The following is a 27024-nucleotide window of genomic DNA, read 5'->3' on the forward strand; positions in this document are numbered from 1 at the left end:
CTTTCTCCTTTCCCTTCCTCCCCCACAACAAACACTCTGTGAGGTGAGTGGGGCTGAGAGACTTCAGAGAAGTGTGACTGGCCCAAGGTCACCCAGCAGCTGCATGTGGAGGAGCGGAGACGCGAACCTGGTTCCCCAGATTACGAGACTACCGCTCTTAACCACTACACCACACTGGTGTCTCCTAAATCAGCGGGGGAGATCGTGTGGGCCTCCCTTGAAGCACAAGACACTCAATCTCAGGGTTGTGGGTTCGAGACCCACTTTGGGTGAAATATACCTGCATCACAGGACTAGATAATCCTCGTGATCCCTTCCGACTCTACAGTTCCAACCCCAGCCAGCATGGCAAATGAGTGATGGGAGTTGTGGTCCAGTGATATCTGGAGTGCTCCCCCCCCCCAACTCTGTAACCTTCCACGCTATCGAATGGCAAGCGTTTTCCACACGCTAAATACACGTTGCGTGTGTATCTAAACTTTTGTGAGGAACCACCTCCTGAGAGGAGGAGGAGAAGGGAAGAAATCTAGGTCATTGCCTTTGAAATGGACCTGCCTCCGCTCACCGTAAAATTCCGGTGTGAGAGAGAGCTCTTTATTTCTTAACTGTGAAGCATTCCCCCTCAAGAGCTCTCTCTCTCTCTCTCCACCATAAAGGGGAGGAGGCCGAAGGGGGCGGCTATTCTCTCCTCCCCTCGCCTTAAGGAACAAATGGGATATTCACGGCGAGGGAACTCCTCCAGGGGCAGCGCCGTCTCCTGCCTCAGCGAGCCGCTTTATAAAAGTGCATGCCCCCGAACCAATCCCCAACCACGCCGCCGTTGCCCAGGAGCTGACGCGGCGGCCCCGACTGCGAGCAGGACACCATGAAAGCAGCCGCCTCGTGCTCCCTGGCCCTGGGACTCCTGCTGCTCGCGGCCGCGCAGCCCGCCACCAACCGGCAGGCGCAAAGACCCAGGTAAAGCCCGTCGATGCAGGCGCGCGCGCGCGCGCGGGAGAGCCAGCGAGCAAAGAGCCCCCCGACGGGCAGAGGATCTCCCGCCGCCTGCCCGCTTCCTCCTCTTGCTTGGTTGCTCCTCTTGGCGCCGCGGCGCCGCCTTGCGAGCACGCGACGCGCGCGGTATCCATCCCCACGTACGAGCCCACCCAGTAACTGCGCGCGTCTGACTGGCCTCGCGAGGCGTGCAGAGTTTTCCGGGCGGTTAAATTGTCACAGGTTTATTCATTTGCCCGCTCTTTCCTGATGTTCGTTCTTCTTGAAATGTGCTGCGCCGACGGGGAGGGTCTCTTGCCGTGTTGCCCAGCCCCGTGCAAGAGCAAAAGTCAGGCTTTGCGCTCTCTCTGTGTGTGTTTTCAAAGCATGGGAGGTCTCGCTGCCTCGGCCTCTTGTGAACGCCCGGGGTTTGTTGGTTTGCATCAGAGTCAGGAACGCTAGGAAGTGACCAAAAAGGAGTGCTTCTGAGCATGTGCAGATTGCATTTCCAGACCCTCCGAGTGTCCCTATTTTCCAGGGACGTCCCTAATTTAGAGAAGCCGTCCCTATTTCTGATTTGATCCTGAAATTTCCCGCTTTTCCTTAGGATGTCGCTATTTTCATTGGATAAATGTTGGAGGGTATGGAGTTGCCCGACCCCCTAGCCGTTGGAAGACAATCCTATATAGGGAAGGGGTTGTCTTTTAATGTTTAATGCTTTATTATGTTTTTATATTTGTTGGAAGCTGCCCAGAGTGGTTGGGGCAACCCAGTAAGAAATGTGGGGTATAAATAGTAAAATTATTATGGAATGGGGCGTCCCTATTTTCAACGGAGAAATGTTGGAGGGTATGCATTTCCAAGTAACCCCAACTGCCCCTCCTATGCATACCTTAGGGGGAGTAAGGCGAATGAAAAAGGCATGGTTTCTATGCAGTCTGTTGAGATTCTTGCAAGGCAGAGGTTGGAGATGACCCTGGAATTCCTTTCCAGCTCTACAGTTCTGTGATTCTAGGAACCACAGCACCTCTTATTTTAAGCACAGCCTTATTGGCTATTGTCCTCTGAGATCATCATGCGTTTATAAGTATTCACAAACAGGACTGTTTTGAGAGGAGAAAATTACAGCGGACTAGTAGGGGCTGTCTCTGGTCTTTGCTGTGTACCAAAGCCGTTTTTTGGGGGGAGCTCAGGGATATATAAGCTTTAGTTCTTCTTTCAAGTTTTCTGACTGAGCTATGTTTCAAAGTTTTGTGCAAATAAGGAACTGGGAACTAGTAACCAACTTCTGAAGAAGAGCCCCACTGTTCTTTCCATAGAATTAGAGGTGATTTACACTTAGATGGTATCCAGGTTTGCTACTTTGTTCACCACAGTGTCACCCAGTAAATATGGTGATGTCTGAATGGGATTTGAAAAAACACAAGTCTGCAAAGACCTGAGACACACAGTGGACGGGATACCGCTATGAACAGCCACAGCTCTCCAGAGCATGCCAGCCACATGTTTAAGGATGCAGTGTTCTGTTTTAAACATATACAGCACACTGATAGCCACTGCAAAATATAGGGAGTAAGGAGTTTTACATATGCCATATATATATGTTGGTCTAAGCAAAAGGAAAATTATTTATTTTCTTTATTATAGTGATATGACGTCCTTAGACACACATACACAGACATGATTTAAAAGGGCATAGATTGTTTAATTAGCCAAAGGCCAACTCGTTAATTAAATAATGAGTTTACAGGTCTCTTCATCTGACCTTTTTCCTTCACAGCTGTAATGAAAACCTGTGCATTTGTGAAGATTACAGACAAATCTGTTTTGCTGCACAATACATTTGGCAGCCAAAGCTGTCAATCTGTTCCTCACACACACACACACAAACACACACAGAGAGAGTGTAAAACAGACATGTGCAAATGGGGCATGCAACAAAATGTTGCAGCGTCTCCCACCCTAATAGGAAGGCTCTTGTTTTTCACAGTTCTAGGTAGCCACGTCCTCCTGTAGGATGCATACTGTGTTCTATCCTATGCCCCAGTTTTCTATTTTTCTTTTTTCAACTGACATTCAGCATTCTGAAGTTTGCATTGAGTGTGCTTGAAGGGCAGCTTTGCTTTTGAAACTATTATTTGAGCATCTGCAAACCCTGGAGGTTCCCCCAGTGATGCTGAGATCTCCCTCTTGTTTCTGGTATCCAGTTTTAGCTACAATTCTGTCAAAGCCACCTGAGTTTGCTGTTAGAGTGAGTGATGCTATCTACAAACATGATGGTGTGTTGTCATTTTCTTACACCATTGTAAGGCAAAACACCATGGTTGAAGTGATCTAACTTGTGTCAATGATTATTTGAAGGACTCCCGTCTAGAATCTGCAGAACTCCCAAGTGTGGTTCTTTTATTACAATGCAGCAACTTGAAGCCTTTTTGTCAGGAATGGGATGCTTTCGTGGACTGCACGCAATCCCTGCAGAATCCTTCAACATGGCCTGATCCTTTCCTGATCCCCCTTTCCATCTGTATAGCAGATGGAAGTAATAGCAGGAGACAACTCATGTCCTTCTGTGTGCAGAATCCAAAGTGTTATGATAGTACAGGATTTATTTATTTTATACAGAGTGCTGCAGTTTGGGGAATAGATTTCTAAAAGTGACAAGTGGAACTTGCCACAGGGCGTTGCAGTATATCACAGGGATGTTCCTGTTTGGGGTCCCAGCCAGCTATGTCCTTTCAAAGGATACTTCATTCAATTCCCCCCACTCTCATTCCTCTCTGCATTTTCCCTTTTCCAACTGCACTCAACGTTACATAGCTACTAAACATACTCATTCCTTAGTTGGCAGAGGAGGCAGGGGTTGTTCCTCTTAAAATATTATCGTATATCTGCAGAGCTTAGGGTTTCTACCTCCCAGAGCCTGCATTTTGGCTCCAATCCTGTTGGCACTCGCTACCTGAGTTTGCTATTAGGGTGAGACAGTGATTGCCCAGCCTATTATTATCCAAATTGCTTTTCTGCAAGATAATGACAGGCAACAATTGAACTGGTGATATAATACTGCTTCTGAAGGTCCATGAGTCTTTATATTCAAGCTGATGAGTAAACCCACTGAGAATCAAATCAGTGCACCTTCACATGAGCCTTTTTCAAGGAATGCTCAATTCATCTGCTTATCTCCACAAGTTACATGGAGCCTTAAACTCTGTCTGCCCAGCTCCTCTTCTGTTTGGATGGTAGATGTTGCCCAAAGCAGAGATGCTAGAGTGGAAGTCCCCTGCACCACACCATATTTATTGGTCTTTGTTTCTGCTTTAAACAGTAGGCCGAGAATTCATGAACTATCCAGTGCAAAAACACTTCTGGGGAGCATCAGAGCTAAATTTTATTAAATTTGCCACCTTAGTAGTTCAGTGACCTATCTGAATCTTGCACAAGGATAGGGAAGCCCTAGAAGCGGCCTCAGAACTACTGTCCGCCCTTCTAAAATTACAGTATTTATCAGAGACTTAGGGATACACCCTTTGACACATGAGACTCCAAATGCTTTTTCTTTAAATCCATCTGTACGGTAAATGTAAATCCTGGACTGAGTAGACGATTTAATTTTCAAGTGTCTGTCCTCTGCATCCTATTCCTCATGAGTCCATTCCCTCATGGCCCGAGAAACACAAAAAGAGGCTCCAGTAAGTTATATTCTGGGGTCAGCCTAGTGATATAGGAATGAATCTAAACTTCTGTCTTTTTAAAGCCTGTAATATCTGTAGGATGGGACGCGGGTGGCGCTGTGGTCTAAACCACAGAGTCTAGGGCTTGCCGATCAGAAGGTCGGCAGTTCGAATCCCCACGATGGGGTGAGCTAGGTAAAAGGGTTACTGTTAAACCGCTCTGGTTTTTCAAAATGTAATATATTCTCATTCAACTTTGTGAGTAAACCAGTCTCATAAGATTTTCAAAAACCTATTTACTACTAAATTGCTGCTTGCTAGTTATGCCTTAATTGTTCAGTCATTCTGAGTATATAGCCTTGGTTTGTAAATTTCAAAAACGTAGGTGAACCACAAGGCTTCTGGTAAAAAAGAAAAGTAGGCCATGCAAGTATGAAGTCAGTCCATTGCTGAATCTAGGTTATTCCTTCATTTGGCATTATTCAATTTTTTCAGTCACTTTTGTGCCATCTCCTATTCCAAGTTAGTCTAGATGGAGATGAGTCAACGGGTAAGTCTTGTCCAGTGACCTTGCTTTTGCTACTCCACCCAGCCATGAGGTCTGTTGGGTTTTTGCCTTTTGTTTACTGCTTGAAGACTTTGGTCTCATTTGCCTGCCTGATAATCTTACTAAGTCGTGTCTGTACCATCTCTTCATTCTAATACATAGGATAATGATCTTTCCCCCTCAGTACTACTGCAGGGGCAGTTATCCATCGTTCCACATTACCTAAACACATTGAGTGCTGCAATTATAAGATATTTCCCTTGCTCTCTCCTACCTAAGTCCTGAATTCCCAATATATCAGTTTCTCATTATACAAGAATCAGATCTTATAACCTTCCGTAAATATCCAGTTTCATTATTATTCACTGTGGCTACTTTAAATAGTTCTCCACTATTTATCTCCCTTCTATGTTAGACCTTTTCTGGTTGTCCCTAAAGGTAATGGGACCCCTGACCGTTAGGTCCAGTCGTGGACGACTCGGGGGTTGCGGCGCTCATCTCGCTATATATTATCCATACACATTTAATTCGTGATTAATATTAACAGTATGCTACTCTTCACAAAGTGACGCGGGTGGCACTGTGGGTTAAACCACAGAGCCTAGGACTTGCCGATCAGAAGGTCGGCGGTTCGAATCCCCACGACGGGGTGAGCTCCCATTGCTTGATCCCTGCTCCTGCCAACCTAGCAGTTCGAAAGCACGTCAAAGTGTAAGTAGATAGATAGGGACCGGGCGGGAAGGTAAACGGCGTTTCCATGCGCTGCTCTGGTTCGCCAGAAGCAGCTTCGCCATGCTGGCCACATGACCCGGAAGCTGTACGCCGGCTCCCTCGGCCAATAAAGCGAGATGAGCGTCGCAACCCCAGAGTCAGTCATGACTGGACCTAATGGTCAGGGGTCCCTTTACCTTTACCTACTCTTCACAAAGCAATTTAACCATAGCTAATCTAAAACAGAAGTGGGAGCTTCCAGTCTCCTCTCCTTGAGGCCATACCAGAGGAGGAGAGGGGAAAACAGGGAGTGTGAGAGCCTTGAGTGGAGCTAGGCTCATTCTCCTACTAAACTATAGTCTAGCACTATGTCTGAACACAGCTAATGCATGTAAAGCATTTTTAATACTTTGCGGGGGGGACGGGACTGCTGTATACACACATCAAATTACCACCAGAGACAACTGCAAAGTGCTACTAGACAACTGATAAACATCCTGTAGTTCTGCTGACTACCTTGGCAGTGGTGTGCATGAAAGAGCAAGATAGAGATGGGTGTTAGTTAAGTTTTCCTTGGAATTCAGCTATTTGGCATCTCCCTATGTAGAACAATCATTCTGTTCCTCCACACATACCCCCATGGCATAGACTTCATTACCTATCAGTAATGAATTGCACTCTATAGATGCCAGTTATTTTAGGCAGCTGTATTGTGTTACATTTTAAATAGTTTAATTCCTTTACACGGATGCTCTAGGAATGGTGTCAGCAGTACATATTAGATAACAGCCATTCTACTCCGCCTTTACAATACTGTCTCAGAAGTAAAGCTTTTCTTTGTTTTCCAGGTCTTTTAAATGTGGTGGAATTCTAAGCGGAGCATCGGGATTTATTGGCAGTGAAGGATTTCCAGGAATCTACCCTCCAAACAGCAAATGTACTTGGAAAATCACAGTAAGAACTTTCACTGTCACAAAACACATTGAAAAGAATAACATGCAGTCCTTCTCTTGTTATGAAGTATGCAGTATGCATTCAAATCTGCAGTTCTCACATGCAACATTGACACTTAAATTTTAAGACCTTTGAACCTAGACACAATCTGGTTTCGTCATTTAATGTAGTTAAGGTCAACCAAGATCAAGCTATCTAATTTAACAGTTCTAGAAGGAGTCATTTGTCTCCTTCTGTTTATGTTTTACAAGTGGTAAAGGAAGGCTAGAAAATCAATAAATTCACCCAATACAGGGATTGTAAGATAAATCGGAGGGGAATCAGGCTCTATACAACTTTACTCCACTCCTTATATCCCATTTTTGTCTCAAAAGAACGGAGACAGGCAAAACCCAATAGTTGCTGCAGAGCAGTAGGCAAGCAGCGATTTAGTAGTGTTTTTTTGAAAATCTTATGAGACTGATTTACTCACAAAGTTGAATGAGAATATATTACATTACAGTAAAAAAGCTGGCTATTATCTTTTTCTAATTTTAGAAGTTGGTCATTCAGCACATTGGATTGTAGACATGACACAGCCTATGAGTTGTAGTGCTACTACAGCTGTTACTCTTACCATCTCTCATAGAGTAATTTATAGAGCACAAAGCATCACATACCAGTGGTTTTAACACAATCCCTCTCCTTGACGGTCCTCAGTGATTTAAGATGAGTAATCTAAGAACACTCAGTACATACAATATATAGGAACATGACATAAAAATAGCATTCGAGTCTGTCATAAGTCTTTTACGTAGATAATTTAATATGTTCAGTAGCTGAAGTCCATTAAAAGGTTGGTGACAAGAAACCTGTTGTGAAAAATGTTCCCAATTAACTGGAGGTATTCGGTTCATTTTTCTTATAATGTTCTTTTATGGGAGGAATAAGGAATGAAGCATCTTCCAAGTGGGGAAAATAACCTTTTAAATACAAACAAATGGTAGGATTTGCATTTATGAAATACAGTACATATTAATGGGTTTGTTGTTGATCTGTGGCCATATACCACAAAGCAAAGGATGATGGTTTCTCTGCAATTATATGGATACGTGTATTTACTGATATATTATTATTATTATTATTTATTGAATTTATATACCACCCTATACCCGGGGGTCGCAGGGCAGTTCACAGAATAAAATCAAGATATAGAAGCACAAAATACATAATAAAAATAAAAACAACAACCCAATAGCTCCCCTCTCCCACAAAAAAAAACACATTTTAAAAGGGCATAGGATGTAAATCAGATCAAACAAATGCCTGGTTAAAAGGAATGTTTTTGCTTAACACCTAAAGGTGTATAATGAAGGCGCCAGGCAAACTTCCCTGGGGAGAACATTCCACAGATGGGGAGCCACTGCAGAGAAGGCCCGTTCTTGTGTTGCCACCCTCTGGACCTCTCAAGGAGGAGGCACATGAAGGAGGGCCTCAGAAGATGATCTTAGGGTCCGGGTAGATTTTGTTAAGGGGGCTGAGAGGTATTAGGAGACCCCTGTTCCACTCTGAGAGCTACCATTCCCAGAGCGGTTTAACAGTAACCCCTTTACCTAGGTAACTCTGAGAATTGTAGTTCTCTGAGGGGAGCGGGGTCTTCTAACTACGCTCGGCAGCTTTAACAAACTATATTTCCCAGGATTCTTAGGGAGAAACCATGACTATTTAAAGTGGCATGGTGCTGCCTGCCCCTAAAATAGATGGGGCTGTAGATGAGAATAGAAAAATATTTCCTTCCCCAATAAAGTTTTTAACCTTAACACCCTATAGCTTAACAGTTATTGTTGGGGCACCATAGCAGAGTTTCATACAGTGGCATCCAGCAGAGTTAGCATTGAACCAACTTTATTGTGGTGTCATAATAAGCAGCGTTAAACTTTAGCTCTGTTGCCAGAAAAACTCACAGCCCATTGAACTCCTTAACAAGGTGTGGGGAAAAGCAGCTACCAACAGTAATCTAGAGACAGTGCTGTGATTCTGTCATCTGTTCACTTACAGTTGTGAATGCAGTTGGAGCTGCAGATTAGGAACTGGGAGTAGGAATCAGTTACTTCATAAATGTGAATGAGCAGCAAGAGATGTTTTGTTGCCTGTAAAAGAAGAGAGTTGACATATATGCGTAACAAGATATTAAGCTGACTGGCATTTCTCTGCCTGTACTCCAGACATCAGAGCATGGGCAGATTAGAAGCAAATTAGTCATTACTGTCAAGAACACAGACAGAACATGAAAGTCATTAAATTAACCCATTGAACTGAGACATTATCCCCATTATGACTCAAATGGGAGCAGAATCAGACCCTGACTAGCTGAATTCAACACCCGAAAAAAAGATTAGTTGGGTGATCATTGGGTGAGGTTTGCTCACATAGATAGATTTTTTTTCTTTTCCTGCTGAGACAGCACTAGAAATAAATATTTTTGTGTGAAATTTATCACCAGAAAAACTGCATTGCTGTACCCCACTCACAAAAACAAATCCTTGTGCGTATTCAGTAATAGTGTTTTTGGAACCAAGCCAATATCTGCACTTGCAAGTTGCCCATTCATAAAAAAGTTACAGCATCTGGCTTTCTGCAAAACATTTCAGACTTGGGAAATGTTTATATACACTTATACATATAAAGGTTTCTTTAAAAGTCAAGCAGTGTGGGGTAGAGAATGGGGCTGCATGTTGGAAATAGAGAGCTTTCACTTCCCCTCCATCTCTTTTATGGTTTTATTAAGTCATAACCATGACCTTTGATTTCCCTTCCATTCCGTGGGATTCACTGGAAGCAAAGTTTGAGATAGCTCAAAAGGTTTTCTCAAGTTAGTAGTGTGTGCTTTGACCTCTACACATCCAATTTGTTCATGCGAACCTCCACTGCCACCCACCCCACCAATCCCTGCAATACCTATCACAATTCTTAGGTTAACACCTTATTTTTAGAAGCCTCATAGTATAATGCATACATTTGTTTTCAAATTGGCTTCACTCAAAACATGCTTCACTCAAAACATGTTTTCAAATTGGCTTCACTCAAAACATGTTTCCCTTATCGTGAACCTAAGAGATCTAAAAATAAAAGTTCTTAAAAAAAACCCCAGCAGCTTAAGATTTTGAATTCACTCTCACAATTTTGTACTCTCTGAATGTGTGCTCTCTTCCATTCTTTGGTTCTTTATACTCTTCCCTCCACCCAGAAGCCTCTTCTAGTCATTGAAGGTAGTTGTCAGCACCTTGGGTGAGCAAAAGCAGCGGTCAAAGGATCATGCTGCACCACAATTTCCAGCTGTGCAGCAGCTGTACACTGGTGGGTGCACTACCAGGGAGCAAGAATATAAAGCGGGGAGAGGAACTATGTATGCACAACAGTCAGGGAATCTGGGAAGCTTTGGTTGGGAAAATAGCCTTCTTTTCCCTGGAAAGGGAGGAATGTGTTCATTTGTTCCCTAGAGAAAGGGTGGGGGAGAGAGAAAGAGAAACTGCAGCTGTTTTATATGCTTCTTCTGTGGCTGGCAAGAAAGGTTGGCAAAAAACTACATTTGTTAAATAATCAAATGGGATCAGTGCGTATGTGGGGTTGTGGGGAGGACATCTATCTAGTCAACTTTGCCCAAAAGAATTGGTCTGGCTACCTTGCTACAATTGTCCCATGACTCAAACCTCAGCTGTCTGACTGTGGTGAAGCCAAGGGGTCATGGTTACAACAGATGCCTCATCCAGTCTGGGTGGTGGACCTTCCCTTACCATCTCACATGGCTGCTGAATACAGGAGCCAATGGGTAGTGCTTTATAAATGCATGTAATCTAAAGGATTGCATCAGCTCTACAGATGTCTTTTGAAACTTTTTGGCAGGGGCCTTCCTGCTGCATCCACTCATCAGCATATCATTTTAGATTTGTGCATAAAAAAAAAAAGAATACTTAATATTTATAGTATTGTGATAGCAGCTTTCAGAGTTCTAAGACAACATTTATGGTTTCCTTAGGAAACGCTTTATTACTATTTCTGTTGCAGCTGTGAAGTTTAATAACTCATTAGGTTCCTTAATTTCAGTCATGCAGTTTCACACATGAGCCTTTTGCTTTTACTACAGCTCTATTTGAAAATACTTAGGAAACACAAAATCACCCCCAGTTAGCAGATTAACACAGTCAATGCTGTGGACATAGGTAGTCCAGATAAGAGGTAATAGTTGAGCATGATTTATTCTCTTGAAGGAAGCACAAAGGTATTAGCAATTGCTTTATCTTGTGGGTCCCCGTGGCTGCTGTGATTTCCCCCCCACTAAGCAGGGATCATTCACAAACAATTATGCATCTTTACATTCAGTAAATACTGAACCATAGAGCACCTAACTTGGATGGAATCTCCATGTATTTAACAGTAAAGCATGGGTGCTTGCATATCTCTATCATACCTACAGAGCCATGCAAAGACACAAGACTTATGCAGAAACTGTTGGTTGAAAGCAGAGTCCCGTGCCCAGCGGAAGGATGAGGAGTACGTGCTGCATACTCTATATTGCTTTATTTACAGTTCAAAGCTGGTATATTACAGAAAGACATCTTGCCTCTGCCGGAGCAGAAAATGCATCCTCTCTCCTCAACAGCTCGGAGAGAATCACACAGTGAAAAACAGGAAACCAGTGTACGTCACATCCAGCCTCCCTTTCCCGTGAGAAACTCCAACAGTACAGACTGTGGAATGTAAACACCTGTCTCGTGACAAGCCCTTTCGCTGCACAGTGAAGGAAAGCAGAAACCAACATCCTCCCCCTTTCTGTGAACATCACTGGGCAGCGTGTTCGTACAATATCAGTACAAACCCAACTTCTGCACATAGGTACAGTGTTGATCCCTTGATACGATCTTAGACAATACATCAGCAGGAATTTCATTACCTGGCATATAGGACACCGTTACGAGTCCCTTCTGAATACATTCCCTAGCATGCTGCAACTTTAATTGCAAGTGCTTCGTGCTTTGCTTACAACCTTCAGACTTCAGCAAAGCCAAACATGCTTTGTTGTCCTGGTAAACCTGGATTGGACATTTGACAGGAATTTTCATATCTTTGCACAATTGTATTAACCATTCACAATCCTGAAGTGAATAAGACAGTGCATTCAGTTCAGCTTCACAAGTACTTAAGCTAACTGTTGTTTGCTTCTTGCATGACCAATCAAACAGACCCTGATTGTACATGTAGCAAACTCCAGACGTACTTTTCCTGTCTGTAGTGTCACTTCCAAAATTTGCATCTGCAAATATCTCAAGACCACCAGACTTCTGATTGTTAAGTCTCAGTCTGTAATGCATAGTGCCTTTCAAATACCGCGCTATGCGTTTCAGAGCTTTCCAATCCTTGACACTAGGATTGTTGACTTGTCTGCTTAGCAAATTACAGCTAACAGCAATGTCTGGTCTTGAACATCTGGCAATGAAGTTTAGCTTGCCTAGCACACTTCTGTACAGTGTAGTGTCAGAAAATGCTTCTTCAGTGTCATCTACCTGATAACCTGTTGTCATCGGTGTGTCTACAGGGTTAGCATCCATCAGGTTTAGTTTGCTTAACACATCAGCAATTTTCCGTGACTGGTGTACTAGAATGTTACCATCTTGATCTTTCTCTATTTCCAGAGATAGGTAGTTGTTTACCTCACCAAGATCTTTCATGTCAAAGTGCTCTTTCAGTTGAGCTAGGGCGTTATTGTACATTGCGACATCTTTCCAAAAGAATAATAAATCATCAACATAAAACAAACAGTACAGTTTCTTTTGCCCCTCCTCTTTGACAAATACACATGGATCAGCTTTCCCTTGCTGAAAACCTAGAGAAAACAATACTTCAGTGAGTTTTGTGTGCCAACACCGTGCACTTTGTTTGAGACCATAAAGGGATTTCTTCAGAGCACAAACAAATCCCTGTTTTACCTGTACGCCATCAGGTGGAAGCATATAAAGTGATTCATCCAGAGATCCGTACAGAAAAGCTGTATTAATATCATGGTGACTAATGTGTAGATTTTCCTCTGCAGCTAGCTTGAGCATAAGCCTAATGCTCTCATATCTCACTGTGGGTGAGTAGGTCTCGTGATAGTCTTCACCTGGTACCTGTGCAAAACCTCTGGCTACCAATCTGGCTTTGTGTCTGACTATCTTGCCATTTTGATCTGTCTTCGCTTTGAAGACCCATTTGCTTCCAAGCAGTTTCATTCCTGGAACTACTGGAACTAGTTCCCATGTTTTGTTCCTTTCTAAGGAATCAAGCTCAGCCTTCATGGCATTTAACCATGGCTCAGCTTCCTTTGAATCCAAACCCTGGATTTCTTGGAAACTTGAAGGTTCAAATACCTTCTTGGAGCTTTTAACAGCTGTTACTGCTATCGTAGCAAACTCATCAGCAAATCTCTTTGGAGGTTTGCCTTTTGTGGCTCTCTGTGACCTACGAATTAGCCTTAAGTCTTCAACACTCTCCTCTTCCTTCTTAGGAGAAAAACGACCTATTGTGAACAATGGTTCCTCCAATTCTTGATCAGAGCTTTCAGAGGGTCGCATAGAGGCTTTCGCACTCTTGAAATCCTCTGAATCACCCGATTCAGTTTCAGATTCAGACTCAGAACCTTCATCAGTGGGTGTGGGTTGTTGTGGTCGCTTTTGACTATCCTCAGTCTCATCACCGTCATCAGGATAACATTGGAAAATTCCCACATTCTCCCCCCACTTTGCATTGTACTCAACACTTCTCGTGAGCTTAATTGTCTTAGAGTCAGTCATCATTATTCTGTAAGATCCTTTCTGATAACCTAGAAAGATACCATGCAATCCACGCTTGTCTAACTTGGAGTTTTGTGGTGAGTGAACCCACATGTCCGAACCAAAAATTTTCATGTGTTTGATGTATGGCTTCTTGCCAAACATCTTCTCATAGGGGGTACAACCAATCGCTGAAGATAACCTGCGATTGTAACTGTAAACAAAACACGAGAGAGATTCGGCCCAATAACTCTCTGGAAGATTGGCATCATGCAGCAAGGTTTTTAACCCTTGAAGCAATGTCTGATTTGCCCGTTCCGCAAGTCCATTCTGCCATGGCGAGCGAGGACTAGACAAATCGTGTTGAATTCCTTTCTCAGTCAGAAAAGCTTCAAACTGCTGAGAAGTGAATTCTCCCCCGCGATCACTGAAAAGAGTCTTTATTTTCTTACCATGCACATTTTCCAACCAAGCACAGAATTCCTTGAACCTAGGAAAAGCCTCTGATTTCTGCTTGAGATTGTACACAAAAATATATCTAGAAAATGCATCAATGATAACCATGAAGTACCTATTTCCACCCAAAGAGGGCGCTAGTGGTCCAACCAAATCAGCATGAACAACCTGGTATGGTTCCGTAGCTTGCCTACTAGACACCTTACCTTTCGCAGCCATTTTCACCTTGTTTGCTGCGCATGCTTTGCACTTCATGTGGTACCTGCAGGGTTTAATAGTCATACCTTCAACCAAGGCAGGCATTTTAGATACTGCCTCAAAATGCAAATGACCAAATTTTCTGTGAAAATCATGAATACATTCTGCATGCAAACTTTTGTTAGAACCTGCAATGCAACAAGTGTCATCCTTTTCAACATCATCATAATACAAAACAAACAAACGATCAACATATTCAGCATGCAATACATAATCATTTTTCTTTGTGATGATGCACTTCTTGTTCTTGAAGGACACGTCAATGTTCCGCTCATTCAGCTGTCCAACGCTGAGCAGATTATGTTTGGCGTCTGGCACGTAAAGCACATTCTGTATCGATAAGTCCAAACTGTGAAGAACAACAGTTCCGTAGCCTTTACTCGGAATAGTGTGGTCATCCACCTGGTGAATCGCACCTTCCTGCGGTGTAAAAGACACAAACAGTCTCTTATCGTTGCACATGTGGTGGGTTGCCGCTGAATCAACAACGAAGAAAGATCTAGACGTCTTCTGGACCTCTGCAACCTTTGGAGTGAAGCGTCAAACCATAGCCTTGTGCTGCGTTGTCCTTGACACCGGACCTTTGCCTTTGCCTCGGCCTTTTCCACGCGATGAGCTTTCGCTGCGCTGCTCTGTCTTGGCCTTGGGATATCTGCATGCCCTCTTCATATGGCCTAGACGTCCACAAGAGTAGCATTTCACTGCCTTCAAAGCTTTGGCGCCATCTGGTGGTTCCACTGCACTAAGGGATGACGTCTGTGAAGACTCCCCCTTGCCCATGCAGCTAGCACCCCGGCGATCCGCTTCATTTAATATCACGGCAGTTACAAAGTCCACTGTCAGCTGAGCGGTTGGTTGCACAGCAATCTGGGTTGCAACAGACTCCCAACCTGAACCCAAAGATTGTAGTATCATGAAAGAATACACAGCCTCTGGAAAGTTGAGTCCTCTCTGTTGCAGCTCATGTCTCAGATTTTGCATCTCCATCAGATGTAAACGCACATCTCCACCTTCAGCAAGAGCCATATTATGCAGCTTGTTAAAGTAAAACATAGTAGATCCAGCTTCTGTCCTTAAGTGAGCCTCTCTCAAAGCGTCCCAAATTTCTCTGGCTGAGGTCTTATCACGCAATAGACAGAGCTCTTCTGGGGATACTATCAATGTAAGAGTTCCCCTTGCTTTGGAATCCTTAGCTTCCCATGCATCTGTAACTGGAACTGGGGGGGTTTCTGTAATCACCTCAAACAAACCCTCTTTCCGCAGAATTGCCTCTGCATACAGAACCCAGTCTGCATAATTCTTCTTGTTGAGCTTAGGAATCCCACAAGCATCCTGAAGGGCCATCATGACTCTGGCATTAGCCTTCAGCGTCATATATGCTGCTTTAAATCTTGCTGCGTCACTGCTGCAGCTGCTTTATTCCAAAAGCGCTTTTAAAAGTTACTTTCGATTTCCCCAGCATAGTAACTTGAGCCTGGGAGCCTTTTGCCTATTCCCGGCAAAACGGCTTTAAAAGTTCAAAGTCCAGCCATAAAGCCATTAACTAGAAGCTGGCAGGCTGCCCGGAGCAGTAGCACATACCTCATCAATCACTTTTACGCGCAGAGCAGATTCCGATCCGATCTGTCCCTCTGCATTCCGATCCTTTGCCGGCACTCCGATTCGACTTCTGGAGCCCATAACCACGTGTTGGTTTAAAGCAGAGTCCCGTGCCCAGCGGAAGGATGAGGAGTACGTGCTGCATACTCTATATTGCTTTATTTACAGTTCAAAGCTGGTATATTACAGAAAGACATCTTGCCTCTGCCGGAGCAGAAAATGCATCCTCTCTCCTCGACAGCTCGGAGAGAATCACACAGTGAAAAACAGGAAACCAGTGTACGTCACATCCAGCCTCCCTTTCCCGTGAGAAACTCCAACAGTACAGACTGTGGAATGTAAACACCTGTCTCGTGACAAGCCCTTTCGCTGCACAGTGAAGGAAAGCAGAAACCAACAGAAACATGGTGAAATCTTTCAACCCACACAATCAGTCTTTCAAGGGCAATGGAGGAATGCAAGCAAACAATGCTGTTCAAAGTGCACACTAGAGAAGGTGAATTGGCAATGCTCTGTAGACTTGGAAGGTAGGGAAGAGGAAAGGAGCAGAATGTCTTATTTGTGTAAACAGAAGGGGAAACATTTGGGGGATGTTATATGAGAAGAAAAGGGGTTTGAGAAGGACTTTATATTATCCTTGTAAGATATAAATATATGTAGAGAGTAAAAGTTACACCATAAGGTCAACATGCAAACCGCAGACTGTTAATCTTTAGCTTCTTTTCTTTCTACAGGTTCCCGAAGGGAAAGTCGTGGTTCTTTCCTTTAGATTCATGGACTTGGAAAGTGATAACTTATGCCGATATGACTTTGTGGATGTGTACAACGGCCATGCAAACGGGCAGCGTCTTGGCAGGTTCTGTGGCACGTTGAAACCTGGTGCTCTTGTGGCCAACAGCAATAAGATGCTGGTGCAAATGATTTCAGATGCCAATACAGCTGGGAATGGCTTTGTTGCAAAGTTTTCTGCAGCAGAACCACATGAAAGAGGTATTCTGCAAGTTATTGAAGCTTAAGGTGATAGATACACTGAGCTCTGTACTTTCATGTAAGAATCTTCGGGGGGGGGGTTATTAAAAAAAGTATTTTATTATTTTCTTACATTACGAAGGAATCTTTGTAAAGCCAAAGGGATTCATCTATAATTGGAAGCCATTTGCTAGCCATCTAAAAAGGTGAAATACATAAAACAATGCATTTGCTCTATAAAATTTGAAGTAAAAAAAAACACCCCAGTAATATGGAAAGGAGTGCATTGTGTGATATGATTTCAGTGTTTCACCGAAATTTAACATTTTGCAGGCTGGGATTATAATGTGCTTTGTATGAGAGTTGGGCAAACACCGCACGAAACTCTGGTTTTTGGCCTAGAATTATGTTGTGTATTTTTAGGAGACCAGTACTGTGGTGGACGACTAGACAAGCCTGGTTCCTTTAAAACTCCTAATTGGCCTGATCGAGATTACCCAGCTGGGGTTTCCTGCTCATGGCACATTGTAGCTCCAAAGAATCAGGTGAGCTATCTTCACACATATGGCCTCTGCTTTCATCTTTCCTATCTGCAAAAGCCCTCTGATTCCCATCTTTCCTTCTAGCTCTATTCCACCTGAAGAATTTCTAGCATTCACCTCCTCCAGATGCTTCCAGTCAGCGACTTTCAACCCCATCTTAGCTCACAGTCACAACCAGACCTACAGCACCTATGAAGTAGAGCGGGGGTCAGCAAAACTTTTTCAGCAGGAGGCCAGTCCACTGTCCCTCAGACCTTGTGGGAGGCTGGACTATATTTTGGGGAAAAAAATATGAACAAATTCCTGTGCCCCACAAATAACTCAGAGATGCATTTTAAATAAAAGCACACATTCTACTCATGTAAAAACATGCTGATTCCCAGACCATCTGCGGGATCCGGCCCCCGGGCCTTAGCTTGCCTACCCATGAAGTGTAGTAGAGCAATCAGAAGAAAGTGGCTACTTCCACTCTGATTTAGGCTCAGAAAATGGCTACTTTGAAGAAAACCCTGCTCACCAATTAGCAGAGCTGAACAGCTGGGTATTATATTGATTGCTGAGTTGCCAGGTGGCAGGAGAAATAATGGTATTTGCGGCAGCACAGTGAGTTTCATGGGAGATGTTCTGAGCATTTATCTTCTTCTGTTACGTTGCACTGCAAGTCCCACTGCATAGGAACAAGTTCAAATTCTGATAATACATTTAGCCTTTTAATCCTGTTGATAATTTTTCATTTGTTGTGCAGCTGTGTGGCCCTTGTAAATAAGACCTGCTTTCATCAAACATGTAACTGAGACACACACAAAATACAGCTAGGGTAAAGTTAGGTTTTGTTTTCAGATTTCTACGTCTTATGAAAACTGTTCTCTCTTTAGGTAAGTTATCAATTCTGCCTATGCACCTGACAAGAGAAATCATATTCTCACTGTTCATTTGCCCCTGCTTTACCTGTTTCCTTTATTGTTCTAGTGTACCTTCGTCTAGTTTTTTGTGAACATTTATTCCCATTGACTTGCTCTAGTTCAGATAAGATTTTGTAGGAAAGGAAGGATTGTTGGGTTAAAAGACAGCAAGAAATAAAATATATTTTCTCATTAAATGCAGTGTATATGAACAATTTCTGAGCACCAAAGTGAATAACAAATGCTTTATTTTCAGTTTAAGAACATTATGGATTTTCTGTTCAAAATGATTGACTCAGTATTTTCTCTGCATGCCTACCTAGAACCAAGTAGGGGCACTTGCTACACTCCATGGTGTCTAAATATTGCCACACTCATTCAATTCCCTTTGCTTTTCGCACTTTCAGGTTTTAATTCCCTAATCTATTTGCTCATTCTATCGTTTTCTTAATCTTAAGGATGCTACCATTTCATTTCTTAGGACTGAAACCACTTTGCCTTGTTTCATATCCATTTGTTGGTCACCCCATATTAGTTCTACCTACGTGCCTTTACACACTATGGCAGGCTACTCAATCTTTGCTTTCTCTCTTTTTTGTTGTCGTTGCCTAGGTTTCTGCTCCATATAACTATATTATGGCAGGAGGCACTTAGTGATTGAATACCTTTATCTTCAAGCATATTTGGTAGGTTGGCTGCTTTTCATATCTACTTTCTGAACCCTTGTCCATGCCACTTTGAGTTGCCTTTTAATCCACTTCTCATGACCATAATCCTCCAAATGAAAGAGCTGGCCAAGATAAATATATTCTTCTGATCCTTAATTTTCTCCCACCCCCTGCATTGATCAGGATAATATTTTCTTGAACTTGGGGCTGTAGATCAGCTTAGTCTTTTCCTGTATTCATCTTTAATCCACATTCCTTGCTTGCTACATATGGCTCATTTAACAATTTATGGATAGCCAGTGATTTAATTGAACGTGATAAATTACAAAGCATTTGTGATTGCTCTCATTTATTGCCAAATGTGCCTGAAAATCTTTTCAAGCTCTTACTGAATTATACCATCCCGTTAGTGTACTCTTCACCTCTTGGGTTCTTATTCTTGAGAAACTGTATTTGCAATTGCTTAAAACATCTAACCATGTACTTATTCTCAGTATATTCCAGCAATGTACTTATTCTCAGTATATTCCAGTAATGTACTTATTCTCAGTATATTCCAGTAATGCTTCTTGTGAAGGTCAATATCTACCAATGAATCAATGCCTCGTTATCTCACTATCAAACTCTTGCTGCATTTTTATTTCACCTGAATAGCATCAAATATTTAAACGAATCAGGAGAAAATGGATCTCCCAGCCTGCTTTGATTTATAGAACTGTTATTGTTCAGTTAGGGTTCTGCCTTTCCATTACAGCCATTATAGGCACAGGGAAGGAAAACATCTTATTATTAACATGGCATAAGCGTAAGCTTATAGCTATGCCTCTCAGCACTTGCACCCTGTAGTTGATGGGGTGTTGCCTTAGGACAAGGGGTAGCCACACTCCTGTTCACTCTTTTACAACAAAAATAGTAATTGGGACATTGTAGATCAGAACTGGAGAAGATGCACACACAGGATGGAAAGACTAATGGAGAAGGTAAGGCTCTCAAACTGCTATGGCATTGTTGTCAGCAGAAAGAGCAGCACCTGGTAGTATTCATCAACTTTTTTTAAAAGATAGGACTAGTTTACTCATCCTTTGGGGGTGTGCATTTTCTAAAGAATTTGAAAGAACACTTTACAAGTGCAAAAAAACCCAGGATCAGTGGAGAAGTGGCTATCGTGTCACTTGCATACTAGTAACTACCAAACTAGCAGTGCGGCTTTATGAAAAACCTCCTTTTTTCCGTAACAGCAATATCTCTTACAGCAGTAAGAGAAGTGTTAACTTGATGGTCCCACACAAGAACTGAGCAACTAATGCACAATAAAAAAATCAACAGCTGAAAAAAAAGTGGGTGGGGGCTTTTATTCCTCAAACAGTTCCCTTTCAGCAAGGCTTTAATCTGAAGGGCAAATGATGCTTTTGCTTGGTGCAGCTGGCAAAATATACTTTTTAACATGCACATGCCTGCTTCTATTTTCTTTCTATTTCTTAATTAAGCATTGTTTCAGAGTATCAAGGTGTCTTGATGCAACATGAGATAGTCATGATAAAGCAAGGAATTAAAAGAATGGCCTATATATACATAAAATGTTTGGATTCAAATTACATGGAACTAAATAATAATAAAAAAACACAGGAAAAATACCAATAGAGATTCACGTTATTGGTATTGTAGTAGGCTGTTCTGTCACCCAACATATTATGCTCTCTGAGAAACATGTTATCATCTTTGTTCTTACTGTCGATATAGACACACCTGTTACAGCTATTCATTCACCCAGTTATCATCTTTGTTAACCTGCTTTTCTACTAATAGGTCAATAAAGTTTCTTGCAAACCAGTAATTAAAATTTGTTTCTACTAAGCATAGCACAGATTAAGCATGGTTTGTTCAGGTTCAGGCAACCCAGCAAGCAGCAGTTGATTTTAAATGGAAGCAAATTATTCTGAACTCCTTGCAGCTGTGCTTGAGGAAGAGGGAAGACAGGAAGAGCCTGAGGCGCCCTATTGTTTAGCATTATGTCCAGACCAGGCTATTATATTAGCATTTGTCTTCCAGGCAATGTGTTCAAGTAAAATCCCATGAGATGTTGTTAAGAGGGGTTAGAATTCCATACACAGTATTCTCCTAAACAAGCAGCAGGGTTGAGGTATTTTTATATATTCAGCTTTGGGAAAGAATTATAAAACCCATCTAATAACCGTGAAGCATTCCATGGCCATGCCAATTAGCTTGCCGGACATGACTTTCATTTTGTTTTGCTTTGTACATATAATTCACTTAATATGGATACTGCCTTCAAGGATTTCTGTTTTAATTTATGCAACAGTATTTGAGCGGCAATATCATAGCAGCTTTCTGTTAATATTGTTGTTTCCTTCTTTTTAGAAACCAAAATCCATCTTTATTACAAATACTTATCCAGAGTTTGATCTTATGTGGTTTTCAACCCACTAGTCTGAATCCTCTGTAGCACATCCTTATTCATTCACAAATAGCAACTGCTATGATGCATGCCAGGCCTTGTTCAGATCCCAGGCTGTGCTTACCAGAAAGCAGCATTCTGATGTTGCTTTGCCACAACAGCCACAACAGAAATTACTGCACTTTATACAACCCAAGTACTTGGAAGGGTCTGGAGTGAAGGCAAGGAGAACTGGCAAAAAAATCCTCACCTCTTTTGTGCCATGGTGCAAGAAGCTGGGAAACTTCTCCATATGTACCGTATTTTTTGCACCATAACACTCACTTTTTTCCTCCTAAAAAGTAAGGGGAAATGTCTGTGCGTGTTATGGAGGGAATGCCTACGGGCGGCATGCCTACAGATTTTCCTCCTCTAAAAACTATTTGCGTGTTATGGTCGGGTGCGTGTTATAGAGCGAAAAATACGGTATGTCATGCACTCTAGTCTCCATCCATCTCCCTTCATACAGCCTTGCCATTTGTCCTTCCACTCAGCTCCCAACTCTTGTCTAAACTCATGACCATATGTAACTGGAGACATCTTTCTGGGCTGATTTTTTGCACCCCACCCGCCTAGAGGGCAGTTTCACCAATCCCTATGTCTGCCTCTGGTTAAAGGGGCTCAGCCCACTCCAGCAGTCATTTGCTTTGACAGAATCAGGTGGAGTCCGATAGGACTGGGCCTTCTGTGATGGAGCCCCTTGCCTTAGGAGAGCAATGTGGCGTCCTCCGTTTGGTGGGGCCACAGTTCCACGGGCTTATCTTGCAGACTTGTTTCTGGGGCCAGCCGTGCCCTGCATGCAATTTGTGTTCCGACTCAAAGCCCTTGATCTCCTAACTGGAGATGGGGAATCTGATCCCAGGGTCACGGCAGCTTTAATGTACTGCATGAAATGTTTTAGGATCATCTTTTTAAGAGTCTTTGAGATGCTGATTAAATCCAAGGTGCCAAACTGGATGGCCTCTGAGGATCTTTATGGTTTTAGGGTTCATTGTGAAAAGAAGTAGGCCATTAAGTAGATTCTTAATTTCCCTCCTTGCAGCTAATAGAGTTAAAGTTTGAAAAATTTGATGTGGAGAGAGATAACTACTGCAGATATGACTATGTGGCTGTGTTTAATGGAGGCGAGATTAATGATGCTAGGAGAATTGGGAAATACTGCGGAGACAGTCCTCCAGCGTAAGTAATGGTATTTATTTCATTTAAACTGCTGTTTCTATGAAAAGATGAAAACTGGATAGGCATGGTTGTTGTTTCAGTACAATCCCATCCATGCTGTCCTTTCATCCATTATCACTTAGATTTTTATATGATTTTCCTTGCCTTAAAATTTACTGTAGCTGCAAATTGGAACAACAAACTGCAGCTTTAATACAAACGTTAACTAGCTTTGCTGGCTATTTTAACAATCAGTTTTACCGCCCTACGTTCCTCCGTGTGGAAGGGTGGGGTAAAATTTAATAATAAATAACAACGATAGTGTAGTTTTTTTAGGAATTTTAAGTAAGTATGCAAGTTAGATAACATACGAAGATTTTCTTTTATTGTGTGTTGTGTCATATTGATGTATGCAATTGCATTAAAGCACAAGGTTTTTGCCAGCATTTTTCTTGCTGTTTTATACTTGTGTATTTTAGTGACGTTTAATAAAGAAATTATTTTTAAAAATCAATTAGTGGGAAAAGTAGAAAGTCCTGATGAAGATAATCTCAGTACCATGGGGGAAATAATTGTACATACAGATCCAAGCAGCATATAAAAGTCCAGATGGGAAGGTTGATCCTTAGCTATGTATTGCAGTGCTGATGGACATTGTATTGGGTGGATGGCATGCACACATTTGCATCTTGATGCTCATGTGCCTCCAACCTAGCATGCACTTCATCTATTGTGGACAACTTTGAGAGCCAGTGTGGTGTAGTGGTTAAGAGCGGTAGTCACGTAATCTGGGAAACCGGGTTCGTGTCTCCGCTCCTCCACCTGCAGCTGCTGGGTGACCTTGGGCCAGTCACACTTCTGTGAAGTCTCTCAGCCCCACTCACCTCACAGAGTGTTTGTTGTGGGGGAGGAAGGGAAAGGAGAATGTTAGCCGCTTTGAGACTCCTGAAGGGGAGTGAAAGGCGGGATATCAAATCCAAACTCCTCCTCTTCTTCTTTTGTGAAGGGCTTCCTTTATTCCTTGCACTGCAGAGCTCAAATTAAGGTGGCAACCAAGTTTTCCCGTGTTTCCCATTCCTGTGGACCCTGGGGCTAGTTAGGAATGGGCTCAGGGTTCCAAACCCATGCCATGCATTTATTTTCCAAACTCAAATTATGAGTTTTGTCTTAATCACTGATGCAAATTTATAAAGAATTGACCTGATGAAGTTCTACCAAGGGAGTATTTCTGATTTAAATCTTAAATCTACAGGACCTGCTCCTGTTCCTTAAACTCAGCATGTGCACAAAACATTTCCAATGTTCTAGAGAGTCAAGACAAATCATATACAGTGGTGCCCCGCAAGACGAATGCCTCGCAAGACGAAAAACTCGCTAGACGAAAGGGTTTTCCGTTTTTGCGTTGCTTCGCTAGACAAATTTCCCTATGGGCTTGCTTCACAAGACGAAAACGTCTTGCGCTTTTTTTTTTAAAGCCGCTTGAAGAGGCGCAGTTGCGACGGACCGTGCTTCGCAAGACGAAAAACATCGCAAGACGAAAAGACTCGCGGAACGAATTCTTTTCGTCTTGCGAGGCACCACTGTACAAATCATCAAGTGGACTAGTGGATGTATTATAATATTTCATTTTAGATATGCTTGTTTTTTGCTTAACATATTTGAACTTTACTATTTTCCTGAGAGCTTAAGTACATATTTACCGGGGGAAAGGTTCCTTAAGGACTTGTGCTGCTTACTTCACTCTGAAAACATATCCAACTGCATATTTGGTAACAGGAATCTTTATGCTCCGTGGGGGGGGGGGAATCAGATTAACAAAGGAAGACTCGGTTTTCCACTCAATTTTAGTAAGGATATTTACACATATAGTCTCTTTATGTAGTATGTAGTTCTACAAAATCTGTTGGCTGCATATAGTTCAACAAGAAATAATATGACAACTACAAAATACCCTCCTAACATGAGGATGCATGGTTCTCTTTCAGGCCTATTGTATCTGAGAGAAATGAGTTACTTATTCAGTTCTTGTCTGATTTAAGTTTAACTGCTGACGGCTTTATTGGGCACTACAAATTCAGGCCCAAAAAAATACCTACAACCGTATCACCTACTACCGTAACCCTCCCTGCCACCACAAGTAAGTCTGAAATCATTGTTTAATCTTTATTGAAGGTGTTGGTAGGAACAGGCAGGGAAGCTTCAGGATCAGCCTTAATCCTTTTTTAATTTTTTAAAAATCATCTTATTGTAAAGAAGAGGTTGGGGAAAAGGGTCACTTTGATTAAATCAAAGTAAGAGGACCTTCCATTCTGAATGCTCATGTGTGTAGTGATGTCACATTAGTCTGGAATATTGTGATTTTAATGAGCCCTGCAGTCTTACTTGCAGTGTTGTGTGTAGATTGTCATAAACAAAATGAGCATAAAGAAGGCTGATGGTTGGTTGGTTACTTAGAAGACCTGGGAGCATAGCATGACTGATAAAATTGTAATAGATTCGGGACCTCTTTTCCTCCTTGACTGCAGTTTGCTTCAGAGTTAGATATGCAGAATATCATCCGTGCCACCATGAATGTGAGGTTTGATCATTGACACACAACTCTGTTAGAGCTAGAACTGTAGCAAACAGCAAGAGTACATGGCACAAGTACAGAATATTGGTTTCTTTGAAGTACGGTGTGTCTGGATTATTTGGGCTTTTTGCTTTGGGAATGTCAGTTCTCTCTGTATTTAATAGAGTAAACACACAGGAAAAATGAAAGTCCCTTTTAAATGACTTCTGAAACACTTGAACTGACTTCACTAACTCTGCTTTCTCGACCTCTTTGGAGAAGCGGTGAAGCCTACAGTTGCACTGTGCCAGCAAAAATGCAGAAGGAGCGGAACTCTTGAGAGCAGTTACTGTTCAAGTAACTTCGGTAAGAGCAACAAGTATTTTTTCCCCTTTCAACCAGTGACTTGGGCATGTATGCTTAGTTTCATGGGAGGGTCAGAGCCACTTATTTGTAAACTACCATTAGTGCACAAGGAAATTCTTTCAGATCATAGTACTTGCATCTCTTATACTGTGTCTATGACTCAGTTATATTCCTTCAGATGTTTTACAGAGAAGACAGTGTGGATGTCTGTCAGGGGAAAAAACTGTTCCAGTCTAAACAAAACTGAACAAACAGAAAGCAAACTGTTGCTCTATGAAAGTGTTGATTCAGTGATGATGCTGGCATGTTGTCTTCTTGGAACAGCCTGTATTCCTTATTCACTGTGACAATTTTGTTGTATGTACTGCTGTAATTCTGGTTTCATAATACTTCTTGGAAATCCTTCTCTGCAATGCAAAAGTTGTTCATTATGGTAAAGGCCTGTGTATCTTTTCCTTACCTATTTAGATATAAAACTGTGATGATTGATAATATTTGATTCAAATTGTTAGTTGCTTTAACTTGCGCAGGGCAACCCAAAGCAACTTACAACCCAACATTTATATGTGGTTGTCTCAATGCAACAGGCCAACACAACTAGCATAATACTTAGGGGCCAACCCAAACTCTTCTAACTCTGTAGCCCAGCAGGCCCTTGCTGCACATTGTGACTGTGGCAGAAGTTGGTAGGAACATGCAGATCACTATGCCACCCTGGACCCACCACCAAACTGCACCTAGCCTACTGCAAAATGGGGGTTGGGAGACAGAAAGATGCGTGTAAGATACTGACTCCACTTCATGTTAATGTTACAGCATCTCCAAATTACAGTCCTTTTAAGATTTTGTAAACCACCAAGGTGGCCTTGTTAATTGGGTGGTCAGTCAATGTCCCAAACAAACAACTCACAATAAAAAAGGACACTTGTCTAACTCACATAGCCAAAGGACATACCGGTACTTGTTTGAGACTTTTATCTTCGGTGAAGTGGTCATGTAACTGTTTCATTGTGTTCCAATCACATTCCAGTGTATTAATCCTTTGTATTTCTTTTATCTAGTAATAACTGGATCCATTATCACAACCAACATTAAAGGTGGAAGCTTGCATGCAACAGTATCAATTATTAACGTCTACAAAGAAGGAAATTTAGCGATCCAACAAGCAGGCAAAAATATGAGTGCCAAGATCATTGTTGTTTGTAAACAGTGTCCTCTTATCAGAAGAGGTAAGTAATTAACAGAATTCTGCTTTTTGCAACTAACACTAATTTCCTAATTACTTCTTTAATTTTCAATAACTTTCTCAGGACACTTTATTCAGAATCAGATTGATCCTTTATAGAACAAAATGTCAAAGCAAACTATCCAAATATTACATACTGATGGGTGTTTTTTTTTAACACTGATGAATGTTTGAGAAAATTCAGAGACCATAACAATTTGCTTATAGAATTGCTTCT

General features: G+C 42.1%; 1 protein-coding gene across 2 annotated transcripts in view; it reads left to right on the forward strand.

Moving 5' to 3' along the window:
• The first annotated feature begins 712 nt into the window (after positions 1–712).
• PCOLCE2 (procollagen C-endopeptidase enhancer 2) overlaps positions 713–27024 on the forward strand; it is a 29092-nt gene continuing 2780 nt past the window's right edge. Inside the window, exons 1-8 of one of the 2 annotated variants that reach the window (XM_081190499.1) lie at positions 713–957; positions 6747–6852; positions 16685–16940; positions 17343–17464; positions 22529–22665; positions 24630–24781; positions 25475–25561; positions 26623–26790. In XM_081190499.1, the coding sequence (XP_081046625.1) occupies positions 866–957; positions 6747–6852; positions 16685–16940; positions 17343–17464; positions 22529–22665; positions 24630–24781; positions 25475–25561; positions 26623–26790 (1120 nt within the window). In that variant the 5' untranslated portion in view covers positions 713–865. The remainder of the gene's footprint in view (positions 958–6746; positions 6853–16684; positions 16941–17342; positions 17465–22528; positions 22666–24629; positions 24782–25474; positions 25562–26622; positions 26791–27024) is intronic. The other variant, XM_081190500.1, reaches the window with a different exon arrangement.

Source organism: Podarcis bocagei (genome assembly GCF_964188305.1).
Source record: "Podarcis bocagei genome assembly, chromosome: 4".
In the NCBI taxonomy this organism is placed as follows: Eukaryota; Metazoa; Chordata; class Lepidosauria; order Squamata; family Lacertidae; genus Podarcis; species Podarcis bocagei.